Genomic DNA, 17,008 nt, shown 5'->3' with positions numbered 1-17,008 from the left:
CCCATAGGATTTTATAATTACATACGGTCATTACTTTCTTTTAATTTACTCGATCCGACAAGCAATAAGACGGCTCAATTTATTTTCAATAATTAAGAATTAAGAAACTATTTCTAGCTTGATCACGACATTTAAAGAAAATATAGGAAGTCAAGTTTCTATATTTGAATATAATGCATGGTGTAGAAATTAGTTTTGATGTTTTATGATCATTTAAAATGCTTAATTTGGTGAATGGATAGTGATACTTCTACCAAACAGAAGATCAAAACTATGATTATATAGCTGGAGCTCCACATGACCCGGCCCACATGTAGCTTATAAACTAAAACACATTTTTATGTCAGAAATTTAATTATTATTACCATCATGAATTCGTAGTTGTTAACCTAGTAGAAGGTTGGTAAATTGGTTACCAGAAATAGGTGTTTCTCTATTTTTTTTAGTTTTTTATTACTCCGTAGAAAAGAAAATTAGGCGAACTATTTGAATGATTCTTTCGGATGGTGTAAAAAGACGACCACGGGATAGAGAAATAAGAGAAGAGAAAGTATAAAGAAGGTACACCCATTGCCTCAATCTACTTAGTCTCTAGTAGACCTGATCAAACGATTGGTCGGGTCGGGTCGGGTCGGGTTCGAGTCGGCCTATGCATAAAAGTCAACCCGCTATGTTGGGCTGGGCCAAGGTTCAGGTCCAAAATTTGTGCCCAAACTGGTTATTTTCGGGCCTAAACCGGGCTTTTTGGCATTTTCGGGCCTGGTCAAATTTATAACTAAAAAGTGTAGTTTTGTGTTTCCCAAACCCGCCCAAAAAATTTAAATTTTCTGGTCAGGCCGGAAAATTCTACCCAAACCTGTAAAAATTTCAGCCGGGCCGGGCTCGCCTTGAACAGGTTTAGTCTCTGGTTAAATTTAGTGGCATATCTCTATTGTGGCCTGATAGGCCCGACCTCCCCAGACGAAAAACTTTATAGTGTATTTTTTAATTATAACCCCCTAATTTTGAGTTTAATTGTGTAAATCTCATACTATTTTTTTTCTATTTACCTAATTAAATGGTTCAAGGTCCGTCACTTGTTAAATTGTCCAAGATCGATTACCCTTCTTTGATACTACGTATATACTAAGTGAGTACATCAATAAGAAGTTAGAGAACATGTGCAATCATCGCATCAAGTATAAGCTAAACCAATCAAGTGTACTATGAACATGTCATATTGTACCATAATTGTGATTAGTTTAATATAAATCTATAATTATTAATTCCAAACTAACTCTGGTCCTCTGAAGTATTGCTTGTGTATGCTTTGTCAAGTTGTTTAATGGCCCATTATTATAAACATTGTCTTTATTATGACTTGTGCATGTAGAATTCCTGGTGTTATTTAAAGTTTTCTATTGTTAATAGTTTTATGTTTTATGAGTTATAATCATGTAATTTTGAGGGTGAATGGTTATATTTATAGGCTTTTATGGGTTTTGAGTCCTTGATTTAAAATTAAAAGACATGTGTTCTAATTTAAACCTGCGTTTTAAATTTGTTTCTTCTTCAAAAATAGAAATAATTCGCCTAATTTATTTTTAAAAAATATTTTCTTCCCAAAATAAAAACAAGAAATATTTATTAAATAAAATATATTTAAATAAAAATTTAAAATCAACTCTTATTTAAAATTCACTTAAAAATACTTTAAAAATATAATAAATAAATTTTTAATTTAATAAAAATACGCGGTATTACATAAGTAAATGACTAATAAATGTTTGATCATATCTTGTTGTAATTTTTACCAAATTTTCTAAAATTTATATGTTTTGTATGGGTCATCACTTACACTCAGAAAATCATAAAACCAATGTTTATCTAACATGAAAAATATATTGACAAAATTTACTAAAATAGTAATTTAATAATTAGGAATACCACATTTATATTTATAACCAAAACAATAAATTATATATCTGGTGGTAACTTAGATTATATAATCTACCACATATTTTATATGGGTTCTAACCTAGACTCATAAATATATGTTAACTATAACCGTTATGATTAAATTATATGAAATTTAACATACAACACGATCCTAACATAGACTCGAATTATATTTTAGTACAAAGTACTCCGTATGTTCTAAAGCTACATCAACATATGTAACTCGGACTTTAAATTTAAATCCCTTAAAAAAGACTCAAAATTTACAAATAAAATTTGTTTCGATTTCAACACCTAAAATTTTATAGAAAACATGTATTTCTTATTTTTTTAAAATTTAACTTATTTTTTATAACCTAATTCCTCTACAATTTCTCCACAAAAAATTGAAAATAAGTTGAAAATAACAAGTTTAGAATGTATGTTGAGTAAGAAGTATGACACTATGTTTAATTGATTAATTTTAATTAATTATGTTTTACACAAATTACAAATTTTACTACGTCATTATTTTTAATTTGTACCTTATATTTTCTCAAACACAAAACGAATATTGGATATTGGATATCCGAAAATTTTCGGATCAAATACAAATATCAAATTTCACAATTTTCGGATTCGGATATCCGATCCGAAATCCGTGCTCACCCCTACTCCCGGCCTCTGTTAATACTCGCACCGCTTTTTTTTCGGGGCGTCCCTTAATATTTGCACCATTTCCCTTTTCGGAGCGTCCCTTAATATTTGCACGCGCTTCGATAAATGCAAATTTTTACCAATCTATCTATCTATTACTCCCTCCGTATTTATTTAAGAGATACACTTGGTCGGGCACGGGTATTAAGAAAAAGAATTGAATGAAATAAAGAAATAAAACAAGTGGGGTTGGGTAGATATTTTAATAAGTAAAACAAGTGGGGACCATGTCATTTTAGGGGATTGGGGGGTGGGGATGAGGTGTAGATAGATTATTTAATTAGATGGTGGGGTTGATAAGTTATTAAAAATGGCAAGTGTATCTCTTAAATAAATACGGCCGGAAAAGGCAAGTGTATCCCTTAAATAAATACAGAGGGAGTACATAATACTAAAACAGACACCAGGAATGACACATGTCACTTCCTGGTGCAATTTTTCCCGCCAAAATATTTTTTAATTGTTTTACTTTTAAAAAAATTGCATTACTTCCTTTTAGGAAACTAAGATAAAAATGAAATAAAAATATAGTTCAATTACCATAAATGTAACTACATAAATATATTAATGGAGGGAAGGTGAATTAATTTTATTTTTTTTAACAATTTGATTCTATTTATGTATTATTATACAGAGTAAGTTTTTAATTTGATAACAAAGGTAAATAATATCGAAGAATGGACTTCTAATATTAGTCTACTATTAATAATATTACATGGTTAGTACATATGTTAATTAATTGAAATAATAATACATGGTAAATAGACTAACATTAGAAGTGAAGGAAATAGTGCCCTTGGTCCAAGTATGCATATAATATTAAGTCTAATAAATGCGGTTCAGTATTAATTAACAAGTTAATAATTCAGTGAGATCAAGTGAGCTGAATGCCTGACTAGAGGTCGCTTCAGTTCAAGTGGAATTAATTATATTAATCCACAGCTTACTCTTGACTGAACCCGTAGGGTCACACAAATAGTACGTAAACGGATCAAGTATTTAATGGCATTAAATACTCCATCTATGGATATTCGGAATCGACGGATCTTGGTTTCAGTGGGAGCTGAGATCGTCACAGGCAAGAAATGAATACTCCGGAAACGATGATATTGCCGGAAACGGAAATATGGATCGTATCGGAAATATAAATATTATCCAAGTCGTAGATGTTGCCGGAAACGGAAACATGGTACGTATCGGAAAATATTATCGGAAATGGAAATATTGCCGGAATCGGAAATATTGCCGGAAACGGAAATATTGTCAGAATCGGAAATATTATCGGAATCGGAAAATAATTCCGGAAACGGAAATATTAAATATTTGTTCGAAACAGAAATTAATTCCGGAAACGGAAATATTAAATATTGTTCGTATCGGAAATGAATTCCGGAATCGGGAAATTAATCGGAAGCGTATCGTACGAATTAGCATCGGACGAGGTCTGCCAGACGAAGGCCCAGCACGAAGCCGGGCCATCGCCCAGCAAGCCAGCGCGCCACAAACGCACCAGCCAAGGCTGCGCCAGGCCCACCGCAAGGCAGGCCCAGCGCGCGCCAACGCTGCGGCATCGTGTGGGCCTCGTGGCAATGGGCTGCGAGCTCGCAGGCTGCGCGCGCGCGCATGGCGCCCCTCGTGGGCTGCTGTGCGTGCGTGTGTGTGTTTGTGAGCTATACGAATCCTAAAGTTATCAGGTTTCGACATACGTTTAAATTCCTAAACCTAAAAGGATGAATTAATTAAATAAAGAATTATATTAGGATTCTAGTTTAATTAATTCGTATCCTAATAGGATAACGATTCCCTTTCCATACCTCTATAAATAAAGGCCTAGGGTCATTATTTTATATAGAGTATTCAAGTATTCAAAGTGATTTTTGAGAGCAAAAATTCAGTCATACAATTGCCTATACTAGCCGAAAATTCTAAGTACCTTAAGGGCGATCCTAGTTGGTCAAGATTAAGGCGGATCCGGACGTGCTGTGGACTATCTACGGAGGGACGACACTTGGAGTCCTAAAGACTTTTTCTTGTTCGGTTCGGGCGCAGCTAGGGAAGGCACGCAACAAAGTGTATGCATCTAAACTATGCTAAATGATTATGTGTAAATAATATGCTTTCCTGGCTTTATGGTTTTTCCGCATGATTTATGTATTGTCATATGTATCATAACCTAACAAGAAGTCCATTTATCAAAATTGTGTTCGATCTTACATTTTTTTATTACAAAATTAAACTTAGTCTTACTCGTAATCATACCCTAAATTTATATGGTTATACAAGCAATTTGCGGCAAATAACGCAAAAAAAATGAACAAGTACAAAACACAATCTTTTACGTTTATGTTAGTTAATTTGTTATTACAATTTCTAAATAGATTTTATTACATATAAATATGTATATTTTTTTCTTTAGTTTTAAATAAATTTTCTTACATGTTTTAGAAAAGGTACATACTTTTAAGAATGTGTAGCGTGTATATAAGACTATGTTTTAATTAACAAATTAGAGAAGAAAGTCATTGAAGTATTATTTTAGTTCATTAACTTAGCACTTAGGTGTAGACATAAAATATTGATAATACAGTTATAAAAATTGTTAAAAAATTTATAAAACGTTATAACATACTTGCGTATATATCAAATCAGATTTTTGAAATATTTGCACGCATTGCATGCATAGAATACTAGTTAAAATATATTCTATCGTTCGCGTTCGCTAAAAACGCACGCGTATTTATAGTTAAAAAACTTTATTGCCCTTTAAAAGAAATCAACTCCCCTCCCTCTTCACCTCTCCCAAACTTCACCTCTCCGCTCTATATTTTATAACTAGTATGTGCCCGTGCTAATGCACAAGATTTCTACAAAATTAGAAATCTATTAAAAATGGTTGGTAGATGATATAGATAACATTTTTATACGAAGTTAGATAATTAAATTGTTAGTAGATGCTTAAGGCAAAATATCATTTAGATGTAGCTTGGTGTTTTATTTCACTTTTTTTTTTATCATATTTAGCTAGCTTGAAATACACTTAATGGTATTATGTGATTATATTGGTTTTGATTTTTATTTATTTATTAAATTGCCTTTTTTAGTACAACTGATGAGAGTTGAGGGATGAAATTTTGGAGGATTTTCATTTACCTACACTCTGCTTTAACAGTATAGATAGATAGATTAGTAATTAATATATAATTAGGATGTTTATGGTGTTATTAGTTGACTAATTGGTTAGAAAATCGATTAAATGACCAGTAATGCACAAACTAACAAAAGAGCTAAGTAGTAATTGACAAAATTTCCTAGCATTTAACTATATTTTTTATAGGTTAATGATAATTCATGGTAAGAAATTACAATTAGACAATCTTGTCGGGATGATTTGAGTATTTTGTTTTTGGTTCGTTGTAATTTTTTGTTGAATGAACTTTATTGTCAAAAAAATATAAAAATAAAAAGAGCTTAAAAAAAATAGTGCATAAAAACCCATGAGGTGTACAATGTGCTAAGTTTATAAAATAACCTTTAGCAAACCATAAAAGTACAACGAGTACTAACTAGAGTTGTCGTGAGTGGTTAAGGAACTTTTGTTCTTTAATCATGGTCTCGAATTCGAGTATTCGGTATGGGAAGAACCAAAACTGGAAGAGTACTACCCATTGAGGTACCCATGCAAAAAACAATGACTACCAACTGAGGTTGAATGGTTGACGTGAGTGGTTAAGGGTTTTTTTTACTCCTTAACTAAGTTATCGGCCTATCAGGTTCAAGACTTGGGTCTGGAAAAAACCCTCAGCTGAAAGGTATGCTGCCTCAAACTACCCATACGAACATACTAGACCTGATCATCTATAACCCGGCTAGCTGGACCGACCCAGGCTAACCCAAAAATTGCGGGTTTTGACAACATCAAAAACACTTTTTAGACCACAAAACGAACCCGATCCGAAAAAGTTCAAGAAAACCTATTTTAGCCCAAAAAGCCAGCTTCATATTTATAAATTTGGGCATGAATTTTTGTGTTAAAGCTTGATTCGCCCGAATTTTGATCACCTCTCTAGCCCTCTAGCCCCATACAAAACAATGAGTGGACGGCTATTAAACATCACTTAGGGACTATTATGTAAATGTGCCCCCACCCCAATTAGACTTGAACCGTTTTCTCTCTCCTCTTTCGTGGTTGCGAAGGGGAAGAACTGAGTCACCAACGACTACACTGCTGAGTTGAGCTTTCCATCTCTGCATTTTTCCAGGTTTTCGTCATCCAACCCTATTTTCTTTAATTTTTTTGAAGTTCTATAATAATTTTCTACTTTGATTTAATCATGCGCTTAATTTGCGATATTGCTGTAATTTTTGGATTTTTGATTTTTGATTTTTCAATTGCGTATTGTTGATTGTTATTTCTAATTGATTGAACTTTGATTTGAGTTTCCGATTTTGGATTGTTGGAATTTCTTTTTCGAGTACAGTACTGCTAATACGAAGTGTAATTTCTCTAAATTGAATTATTATTACATCAACCAAAATAATGTAATTACAATTGAATTGCCTTCAATTATCGTCGAATACTTAGGTACTTCCTTCGCCCGGATTTAATTTTGTGATTGGTAGTGTAATTTGAGCTTGTAATGTGACAACTAAATAAGAAGTTAATTTTGGGATTGATAGTGTAATTTGAGCTCGTAATGTGACAACTAAATGCGGAACTAATTTTCTGATTGATAGTGTAATTTGATCTCGTAATGTGACAACTAAATACGGACCGATTCGTCATAGTTAATTAGTTTGGAGAATACTGAGGAATTTGAGAGCATCAAAGTCTAATCCTTACTTTGGTTGCCTTTATGTTGGCAAATTCAGTGAAAAGATATTGCAAAGATTAATTTGAATGTTGGATTAGGCATTAGCAATGAATTGATTAAAAATGGACTCAATTTGGGTGCTTTAATGGGATTTCAATGTGATTACTCGATGCTCTGTTACCCGAACTCTTCATTTACCTCAAATACCCGTGTCAGATCCTCGACACTTTGACACTTCATTGTGGACCAAAATCATGCATTATTTTTCACAAAATAGCCACTTCGGGCAGAAGGACATGCATCCGTGTCCGATATGGGTGTCCGAGTACGGGTAACATAGTCTCGATGACATGGAAGGATTATAGACCAAATCAAAGTAGTTTGTACTCCCCTAACAAGGTTGTGGCAATTTATAATTAGTGTTCCTCTTTGAAGATCTCCATGAAGTTGTGAAAACGAAACGGGTGATGCCTTTCTTCTATGATAAGTGTGATTCCGTTGTTCTTCGGTATATATAAAGCTGTTTAGGGACTTTCAAGTCGTGTATTAAGCTAATTGTTATTGTTCTGCGTCTACTGTTCTTCGATTTTAAACGTGCTTTGGTCGGAATTTTCATCCAGTGCAGGGATGCAGGCGAATTCCTTGCCATCACCAGCTGTGGTGTTCTGTCGTGGATCATCCTTACACTTGTCTTTTGTAAGTTCACCTCTAGACCTTGTTTGCCAAAATGTTGTGGTCCATCTGGAATTATGATTGACCATAAGTTGTTTACGGATTCCCATCAATTAGATCTCTCTTTTGGAGAGGGGGAGTAAGCTTAAGCTCAATTGTGCTTGCTTGCCCTAGACTGTTCTGATCATTTAGAGCATGTTTGGTGTAGAGTTTTTAAGCGATGGAAATGGAATCAATTAACTATTTCCATTACCTAATGTTTGGTATGAGAGGAGTGGTAACACAATCCATTTCCTAAGGGTAACCATTACCACCATTTGTTACCTCTACCAACCTTATGGTAATAACGTTGTTACCCTCCCCAATCCCAATTTGTTACAAGTGATTCATTTCCTAAGGTATACCAAACAACTAATATTGGTAATAGCTAACACTACCCTTTCCCCTTCTTTCTTATTTCCTTTCAATTTTCTTTCCTAAGTTTATACCAAACATGCCCTTAGTTTATTCCCTTTGTCCAACTTCTGAATGACTATCTTTCATTAGTGCAACATAGTTAACTCGTGCCAAATGTCATCAAACTAGGACATTCGGAATTTCCAAAATAAGTTGCTTTTGTTGATTTATTGTGTTAATATTTTTCTGATAAGAATTTTCGGAAAGGATTAGCTGTCCCCAAAAGCATGCTTTAGTTTTGTCTAATTCACCCCTTCTTGATCCAGCCTACTCATGTAGCACAAACTCTCTCTACCTCAACGATATATGGAGCTCGATTGAGCATGTTCCCACAAGAACTAACCCGTAACCCTAAGAAATGGGAACGACACTCTTCACCTTTAACAATAGACATAACCTTGAGCAACGAAGACACCGAGAAATGGGCATCTAGCAGAGAAGCACTATCGGTGTTCAACTTCACCGTTGAAGAGCAGGACAAGATGCTCGGGAAAGCATTTGGTCAAATTCATTCGCCCTACTGGGGCGAAGAACGGAAAGTAGAGATACCGAATCACGAAATAGTGAACGAGATACTCGAGTATTTGAGAAGTTTGAGCCTCTCTGATGAAGATCTCACAAAGGTTTTAAAGAAGTTTCCGGAAGTTCTCTGTTGTTGCCTCGAGAACGAGGTGAAGAATAACGTACAGATTCTGGAAAAACAGTGGGGTATAACGGGGAAGCCTTTGAAGAATCTTCTTGTTCGTAACCCTAAAGCTTTGGGGTATAATGTTGATTGTAAAGGAGATTGTATTGCTCAATGTACTCGTTGCTGGGCTAGATTTTAGATGAACTTGTATTTTTTGTGTGTCAATAACTCAAATATTATTCTATCTGAAGTATATACATTTACCTGTATTTTGTAGCAAATTTGTGCTTATACATGTTTATACATAAGTTCATAATAAGGATCCTTGAACTGTAATCAGGAAATTGTACTTTTTACTTATGTGTAAGATTACCAGGGTATGAAACTACGAATGTAGTTGCGGGTAAAGCTAATGGGGTGGGTCTAACCCAACCCAACCTAACACAGTCCGTAGTGTTGGCTACGTGGGTCGGACCCACTTATGACCCATGACACAACCCGTTCAACTCGGATATATTTTTTGATTTGCCGGTCGAGTTTTTCCACCACAGCCAATTTCGACCAACCCCACCACGGCACACCCTACTCACCCCACCGACTCACCATCCTAATTTAAGCTATTTTTAATGTTTAAAATGCTAATAAATTTTAAATCTATTCTTTAGATATACATTAACTACATTCACTTGAGTTCATTTGAATTTTGTAATTTTTTAATAATCGTCCAAGCCCATCAGACCTACATCATCCAAACCCGTCTAAATCCACCATACCTATCCGAGCCGCATCAGGCCCTAAAATCTTACCAAGCCCACCAAACCTAACAGACTCACGTAACCCACTACCCATCACGTATTGTGTCTATTTTTTTCGACACAACCCATGACCCGACCCACCTTGACTTTCAGTATGTTGATCGTGTGTCAACTATCCCCGACCCACGACCCATCAAACTCATCCATGGCCCATCCAAACTGACTCATTGGCCATCTCCAGTGAGTTATGTTATGTTCAGAAGAAATAGTTGTGAAAAGCCAGATGATTATAAGAAGCAATTTACAACCATTTACTTTAAATAGAGAAAAAACTCTGTAATTACTTAATAATCATCCCTTAAAAACAGGACAAAGATAATAATAATAACCTCTATAATTTAAGATTTTACAACCATTGTTTTTATCTTTGGCTAATTTTTACCGCCTTTGCTGGCAAAAAATTACCATTAACTTCCCCTATCCCCTTCTCACAAATTTAGAAGAGCCCTTTTCTGTTTACATAAAGTGATAAACAATCTTGTTCCTTAATTTTTTGGCTCTTCTCTAAGGATTACAACGTACTTCATTTCATAACAATGATGCTCAACTTTAACAGAATCATTTTCTTAGCCATTGCCATCTTTTGCCTTGTTCTCTCACAGGAGGTATGTAACGTTTCTCCACATTATACATGATTATGTACATTACAATATTACATGCACGCTCGAATTAGTTTCTGTTTTTGGTGCGAATGAGTCAAAATGACAATATAAATTATAAATGGGGTGGGGGTGATTTGAATCTGAGACCTATTACATGCTCGGATTAGTTACATTACATGCACACTTGAATTATAATTATTTACTTTGCGGAAGGGGTGGCTCCGCTAGTAGTATCATATCCATCCCATGATATCAGACCTGTCAAAAAACCGACCAGAAAATAGTGGGTCTTGAATAACTTTTTGTGACCTTATTCGAACCAGAACAACCTGAAAAGTAATGGTATAAATCCGACCGAACCCGATTTGTACACGGCTTATTAAAAATCGTTGTATTAGTAGTAATAAATGAGATTATGAGGAACTTTAAACACAATAAACACGTTATTATTATTATTTGGTGTAATATGATTTTGATTTGAACTATACGTCATTTTATGGTTGAATTTGACTAAATTTAAACTTGTGTATGATGATTTATTGACTTGTGCGCATATTTTCTACGAAGTATATTTTATTGAGATAGGGTTATATGTAATTATGTATTACACACATTAATGATAAATATTGAAAAAGGTTGGATTATTGGTGATGTTCTTGAAAAATTATGAGAATAAAATTAAGAAATCACAATATTATATCCCTAAGGTTGTGTAGAATACGTACCCCTGCTGGGTTGCTTATGTCCCTAGGAAAATAATGTTAAGTCAATGTATCGACTTTTTGTTCTTGATATTTAATTAAATTCATAACATTTGTTCACTTCCTTCTTCAATTTCAATTTCAATTTTAATTCAATATCTACGACTAAAATGATTTTCTTTTTCTAATTTGAAACTACAGTGGGAGGTCTGCAACGCAACGAATCGTCATCATCTTTCTATACCACCTGTTCACGGGGTCTTTTTGGGTGCACAAATAGGTAAGAAAATAAGGAAATGAACCACCCTCTATGAGTACGAGGGTGGTTCCTAATTTGAAAAACATTGGTAATATATCAACCATTCAACCCCTCGTATTAGGGGAGTTGAGAATCGAGCTCCTAACCTTGTTATATAATTCTAATATGAGCCCGAATCTAATTAATTTAACACTACTTATTTTATGATGAAAGAATTGAGTGTATGATTAACCCCTCACCCTCAAATCCTCAATGGCTGAGGAAGGGAGTTTAAGTGGGGTCATGTAAAGATGGTTGTGGGTCGGATCAGGCTTTCGTTCGAGCCCACGGGCCTAAACGGGCCCAGCCACACCAAGTCCACTATGCATTGTGTCGGGCCGAAAGTTTAAAACATGGCCCAGGCCCACGAGCAATCGCGTCTAAGCTTAATTTTACTAAATTTAACATGCTTTGTCGTGTCGTGTCTTATTGTGCTTTTTCCAAAAGAATGCGGCCCATGCCCGACCCACGATTTCGTGCTCATGCCGGGCCGTTCTTTTTTCTTGCCCGCACTGAGATTTTTCTTGACGGGTTGGGTCGGGCCTCGGGATGGACCGGCCCACATCCTTTAGGGTTACGGACCCATCTGCCAAAAACAAAAACCTTATCTTACTTGATTTTTCGTTAATTCTTTTTTAAAAATACTTAATTTCAGTTAATTTTTTTTTTTGTATTAATTTTTAAATAGTGACCCCGCTATCTATAATCTGCTCTCCTGAATTATAAATGACAGATTGCAAAAAAAGGTGTCATGAAAGGTGCGGTTTGGCATCAAGATACAGAAGGTGTCTACGGGCATGTAACACTTGCTGCCAGCGTTGCAACTGCGTGCCACCAGGAACTTCCGGCAACGCCGATACCTGTCCTTGCTGGGTTACCATGACCACCAAGAGCGGCCGCAAGAAGTGCCCTTGAAATTAATCTTCTTAATTACCAAGGACGTACGAAATTTAATTGCATCTAATTAAATTTATTCACACAAATTAAAAATTCCAACACTCTAAGAAAAACATTTTACTATTAATTTTCAGCTTCATAGTTCATATTTTAGGGTGGTTTTTGTCACACTAAACTTTCTTTTTAGTGCATGTGTGTTGTAATTAAGTTGCGTACAAAAACCATGGGGGGGAGATAATGAACAGAGAATTAGAGGATGTACTAAAACAATTTCAGTTTATTTCAATTATAAACAAAAACCTTTTTATGTGCAATAATGGAATCCAAATTCTTTTTAACGAAAATGTAACAATCCAACAAGGTAGCAAATTAGCTATGACCCCTAAAGATGGTTGTGGATCAGGTCGGACTTCAGGCCTAGTCCACGGGCCGTGGGTCTAAACGGGTCGGGCCCACACCAAACACACACTGCATCGTGTTGGGTCGGACCGGACCGAACCGAAAAGTTCAAAACATGACCCAAGCCAGCGGACTGTTGTGTCGGGCTTGGTCGGGACGTCGTGCCTTTGCCGTGCCAGGTCGAGTGGAGCCGTACCTTGTCGTGCTTTTTCCAATAACGCCCAGACCTAACCCACGTCCCCCATTTGTAATTCATATTGACTTGATCGAATACAAGACTCAGTAAGCACGAATATAATAACATAATATAGATTAATAGATCCAACACATTATTATTGGCACCCAAAGGATGATATTAAACTAGTACGAGTAGTACAATATTCTACTATCGTTGTTCTTCTTTTACAAATCTAATTGAATTGTAGATGTCGTATGACTTATTAATGATCGATATTATAAAAAAACAAAACTATATCTACTAGTACAATATTATAAATCGATCATAGAGTAATTGATTAAGGGCATTTAGGTCTATTGCCATGGGTCCTGAGGCTTGCATAACAAGGGCATAGATGGTGGTTACCATAAGTACCAGGAGGAACACATTTGCATTGAAAACAACAACTGTTGCATGCCCTATTGCACAAATTCTTCCTTGATGATCTACTGCATCTCATTGCACAAGCATAGTTGCAATCTGCAAATTTTAATTCAATCCAATTAATCATAGTCAATTACTACAAATTATTAATTAGGTATACACGGGTGCACTAAGGTTGCGTTATATTCATCTGATTTCCACTTATTTTTCCTAAACTTATCTTATCTGAACTTATCTGAACTTATTAGAACTTATCAAAACTTATTTTAGTTATAAATTGTACTTGGTCAACCCTTATTTTTCCTGAACTTATCTTATCTAAACTTAACTGGACTTATTTGAACTTATTTTTCCTGAAATAGGGTGAATAGAAAAGTTAGGTGTGCACCAAATTAGGAATGTTTTTATGGAAATTACCAGTTAGCACGGTTTCATTAATTTTGTTTAACATTTAGATACGTTTATTCAAATGCTACATTAAAACGGTTCTTTATTAAAATATATACTACGTAGATAGATAGACGTGAGATGAATATGTGAGAAGGCGCACCTAAAGCTAGATAGACACAAAGCCACAAATGTTTCACTAACATAGGCTAGTCTTATATATATGCACGCGATGCGTGCAGAAATTAATGGAAATGTCGGATTGTGTTATTACATCACCTAGTAAGATTGTTGATGAGATCAATTTTCAACCACTTAGAATTTCTTGATTTTTTTTTACAAATAATAATAATGAAAAACCTCCCATAGAACATGTGCACTAGATTGAATTTCTATTCCATAAGGTAACACATAAGGTCTTAGACTTATGTTGTCTCATGCGAAACACTTATTATACCCTTAAAAGGTGTTAAATATGTTTAAATAAAAAAATAATAATTTATCCTCTATTCCTAAAAAAAATATCATTTGTTAAATACTACCTATACATGTATTATTAAACACTATAAAGAGTTTCCCTAAAAAAAAAACTATTAATAGTTGATATATATTTAACTAGCTTATATATTTAAGTTATACACTGAGACAAACCCAATGATATTTTAACTAATACGGAGTAGTATTTGAGATTATTTATTAGCAGAAAATGATGATTATAAAAAAGATAAGTGAATAGATTTTAATTAAAGTCAAATGCAACTACTTAGAAATGGAGGTAGTATAAGCAGAAAACTTTGAAGCTTAAACCAAAGACTTACTCAAATGTTTGAGACCATATTTCATCTGAAATCCGGCCTTATTTTCTTCCTGCATGTAACAAAAACATTATTCTAAGATCAAAATGAAATTCAATTTGAGAAAATAATATTAAATAAAAGGGGAAAAAACCGAGAACCTAATTAATTGACTAATTAATTACCTTGGTGAGGGAATTTCCTGTAGAGTTAGCTGCTGATAAAGCCTCACTGAAGCCCTGTTACAGTTAATTAATTAGGAGAAAATTGATTAATTAATTAATTAATTAACATATATATATATATATATATATAGTCATGACTTTGAAATTAAATTAGTGACTTTGTAAAGTTATAATCTGTGTATACGTACCTGGAAGAGGATGATGGAGAAGATAAATAGCCCAAGAAGCTTCATTATTTTATTTTTTTATTTTATTTTTATAAAATTAAAGAGGGAATAAAATAAAGATAGCTAAGAACAAGGGTATAAGAACAACAGATACAAGGAGGTACTCCCTAGGATATATATATAGACCTTAACTCTCATAAACGATTTTTTACAAAAACTTATATAAGACGGTATTATATACTCCGTATATAGTACTCTCTCCGTATTTATTTAAGAGATATACTTGGCTGGACACGGGTATTAAGAAAAAAAATTGAATGAAATAAAGTAATAAAACAAGTGGGGTTGAGTAGATATTTTAATAAGAAAAACAAGTGGGGACCATGTCATTTTAGGGAATGAGGGTGGGGTTGGGGTGTAGATATATTATTTAATTAGATAGTGGGGTTGATAAGTTACTAAAAATGGCAAGTGTATCTCTTAAATAAATACGGCCGGAAAAGGCAAGTGTATCCTTTAAATAAATACAGAGGGATAATTGACTAACTTCTTACTAAATAGTTGTACTACTAATTAAATTTCCGTATTATATACTCCCTCCGTCCCATAATATAGTGCCCGTTTGACCAAAATCACGGTTATTAAGGTAAAGGATAACATTGATAATAAAAACAATAATGATTTGTACTTTCAAGATAAAGTACATGTTAGTTGGCAAAAATGGAGAGATAAATTATAGATTAAAGGTGTGTACATAATAAATAGGCCTAAAAATGACAAAAATCAAGCACATGGGTTGAATAAAAGTCAAAAAGTACAATTTTCAAAGTAAAAATTAATGGTTTAAAATAGAAATAGGCACATCATTTAGGGACACCATTTTAGGAAAACAGGCACTATATTATGGGACGGAGGGAGTATGTAGTTACAAATTGTGATCAAATAATTACAATATTACATTTATATAGTCAATTAAATAGTTATATTTTATCATCGTATAATTATATTTTTATTGCTTAATAAATTATCGATTTTATACGTATGACTGTATCATTTTGCAAAGGATTACAAAATAAACCTCATTGGACTTGTCACTCCCCGTGGAACCTTCTGGTGTGTGTTGTAAGGCTTGTCCCATCTCTATAGCCTAGAGTATATCAACCGATGTGTCGAAGTTGTACACTGACAAGCGTAAAAATTAAAATATTGCAATATTTTAAAATAATGGTTATCAATTATGGTGTCCAGCTTATGGTTTGGAATTTATTTAATTTGGAAAGTAGGGGAACATGTACCACCAAGTGTCTATAAAATTATGTCATGCATGTATTCTACTATTCTCTTCAAACAAAATTAAATAGAATACAATAAAGTAAATAAAATAAAGAAAATGGCATTCATTTTGCAAGTAGAAGACAGTTAATTACAAAGCTGGCTAGTCTTTATCCTTGGAGGGAGGATTTAATTTAAGATGCATAAATGCATGCATTTTGGCAGTTTCAGTTCAGCTTGGTTTATTACGTTGGCATTCTCGGTGCAAACACCACGACATTTGTCCTTTTTGTGGTCGCATGCAACCATGGATTATGCATTACAACATTAACTAGCAGGTATCTTATGAGACCGCCATACGCGTAATATCGTTAATATCAATAAAAAAGATCATTATTTAATTTGAAACTATAACTATTTGATTATTGAAAATTATAATTAATAATTATACTCTATAGAATATAACTATTTGATCACAATGTATAACTATTTGATTCAAAAGTTCAACTCTTTGATAAGAAATTAGTATTTTGCGTAAGACTGTCATACTTCGTATATGAGTTTTTGTGTTGTGGGTTATGGTCCTTCATCTTCATTGCAACTCACATATTTTATACTCTTAGGCGAGAAGAACTTCGAGTGAGAAGAACATTAGTTCATTCATTATGTTGCAACTCATCTAAAAAACA

General features: G+C 33.9%; 3 protein-coding genes across 4 annotated transcripts; 2 read left to right on the top strand and 1 right to left on the bottom strand.

The window, feature by feature from the left end:
* The first annotated feature begins 6,737 nt into the window (after positions 1–6,737).
* Positions 6,738–9,470, top strand: LOC110790167 (uncharacterized). 2 transcript variants are annotated; one of them, XM_021995042.2, is made up of 3 exons: positions 6,738–6,893; positions 8,071–8,141; positions 8,840–9,470. In XM_021995042.2, exons 2-3 carry the CDS (start codon positions 8,073–8,075, stop codon positions 9,398–9,400), a joined length of 630 nt encoding a protein of 209 aa, XP_021850734.1. In that variant the 5' UTR covers positions 6,738–6,893; positions 8,071–8,072; the 3' UTR covers positions 9,401–9,470. The 2 variants fall into 2 exon arrangements, with proteins under 2 accessions (XP_021850734.1, XP_021850666.1); XM_021994974.2 differs by having other exon boundaries at positions 6,739–6,893; positions 8,066–8,141.
* A 950-nt stretch (positions 9,471–10,420) lies between these two features.
* Positions 10,421–12,858, top strand: LOC110782944 (cypmaclein-like). The gene is made up of 3 exons (XM_021987261.2): positions 10,421–10,621; positions 11,521–11,599; positions 12,351–12,858. Exons 1-3 carry the CDS (start codon positions 10,553–10,555, stop codon positions 12,530–12,532), a joined length of 330 nt encoding a protein of 109 aa, XP_021842953.2. The 5' UTR covers positions 10,421–10,552; the 3' UTR covers positions 12,533–12,858.
* A 123-nt stretch (positions 12,859–12,981) lies between these two features.
* Positions 12,982–15,212, bottom strand: LOC110790390 (gibberellin-regulated protein 3-like). The gene is made up of 4 exons (XM_021995193.2): positions 15,069–15,212; positions 14,881–14,934; positions 14,720–14,768; positions 12,982–13,610 (listed from the first exon to the last, which is right to left on the bottom strand). Exons 1-4 carry the CDS (start codon positions 15,111–15,113, stop codon positions 13,429–13,431), a joined length of 330 nt encoding a protein of 109 aa, XP_021850885.1. The 5' UTR covers positions 15,114–15,212; the 3' UTR covers positions 12,982–13,428.
* Between the last annotated feature and the right edge of the window lie 1,796 nt (positions 15,213–17,008).

The sequence above is a fragment of the Spinacia oleracea genome, chromosome 2, assembly GCF_020520425.1.
Source record: "Spinacia oleracea cultivar Varoflay chromosome 2, BTI_SOV_V1, whole genome shotgun sequence".
Classification (NCBI taxonomy): Eukaryota; Viridiplantae; Streptophyta; class Magnoliopsida; order Caryophyllales; family Amaranthaceae; genus Spinacia; species Spinacia oleracea.
The sequence above is the reverse complement of the archived record's forward strand: the minus strand, read 5'-3'. Positions and strand labels throughout refer to the sequence as shown.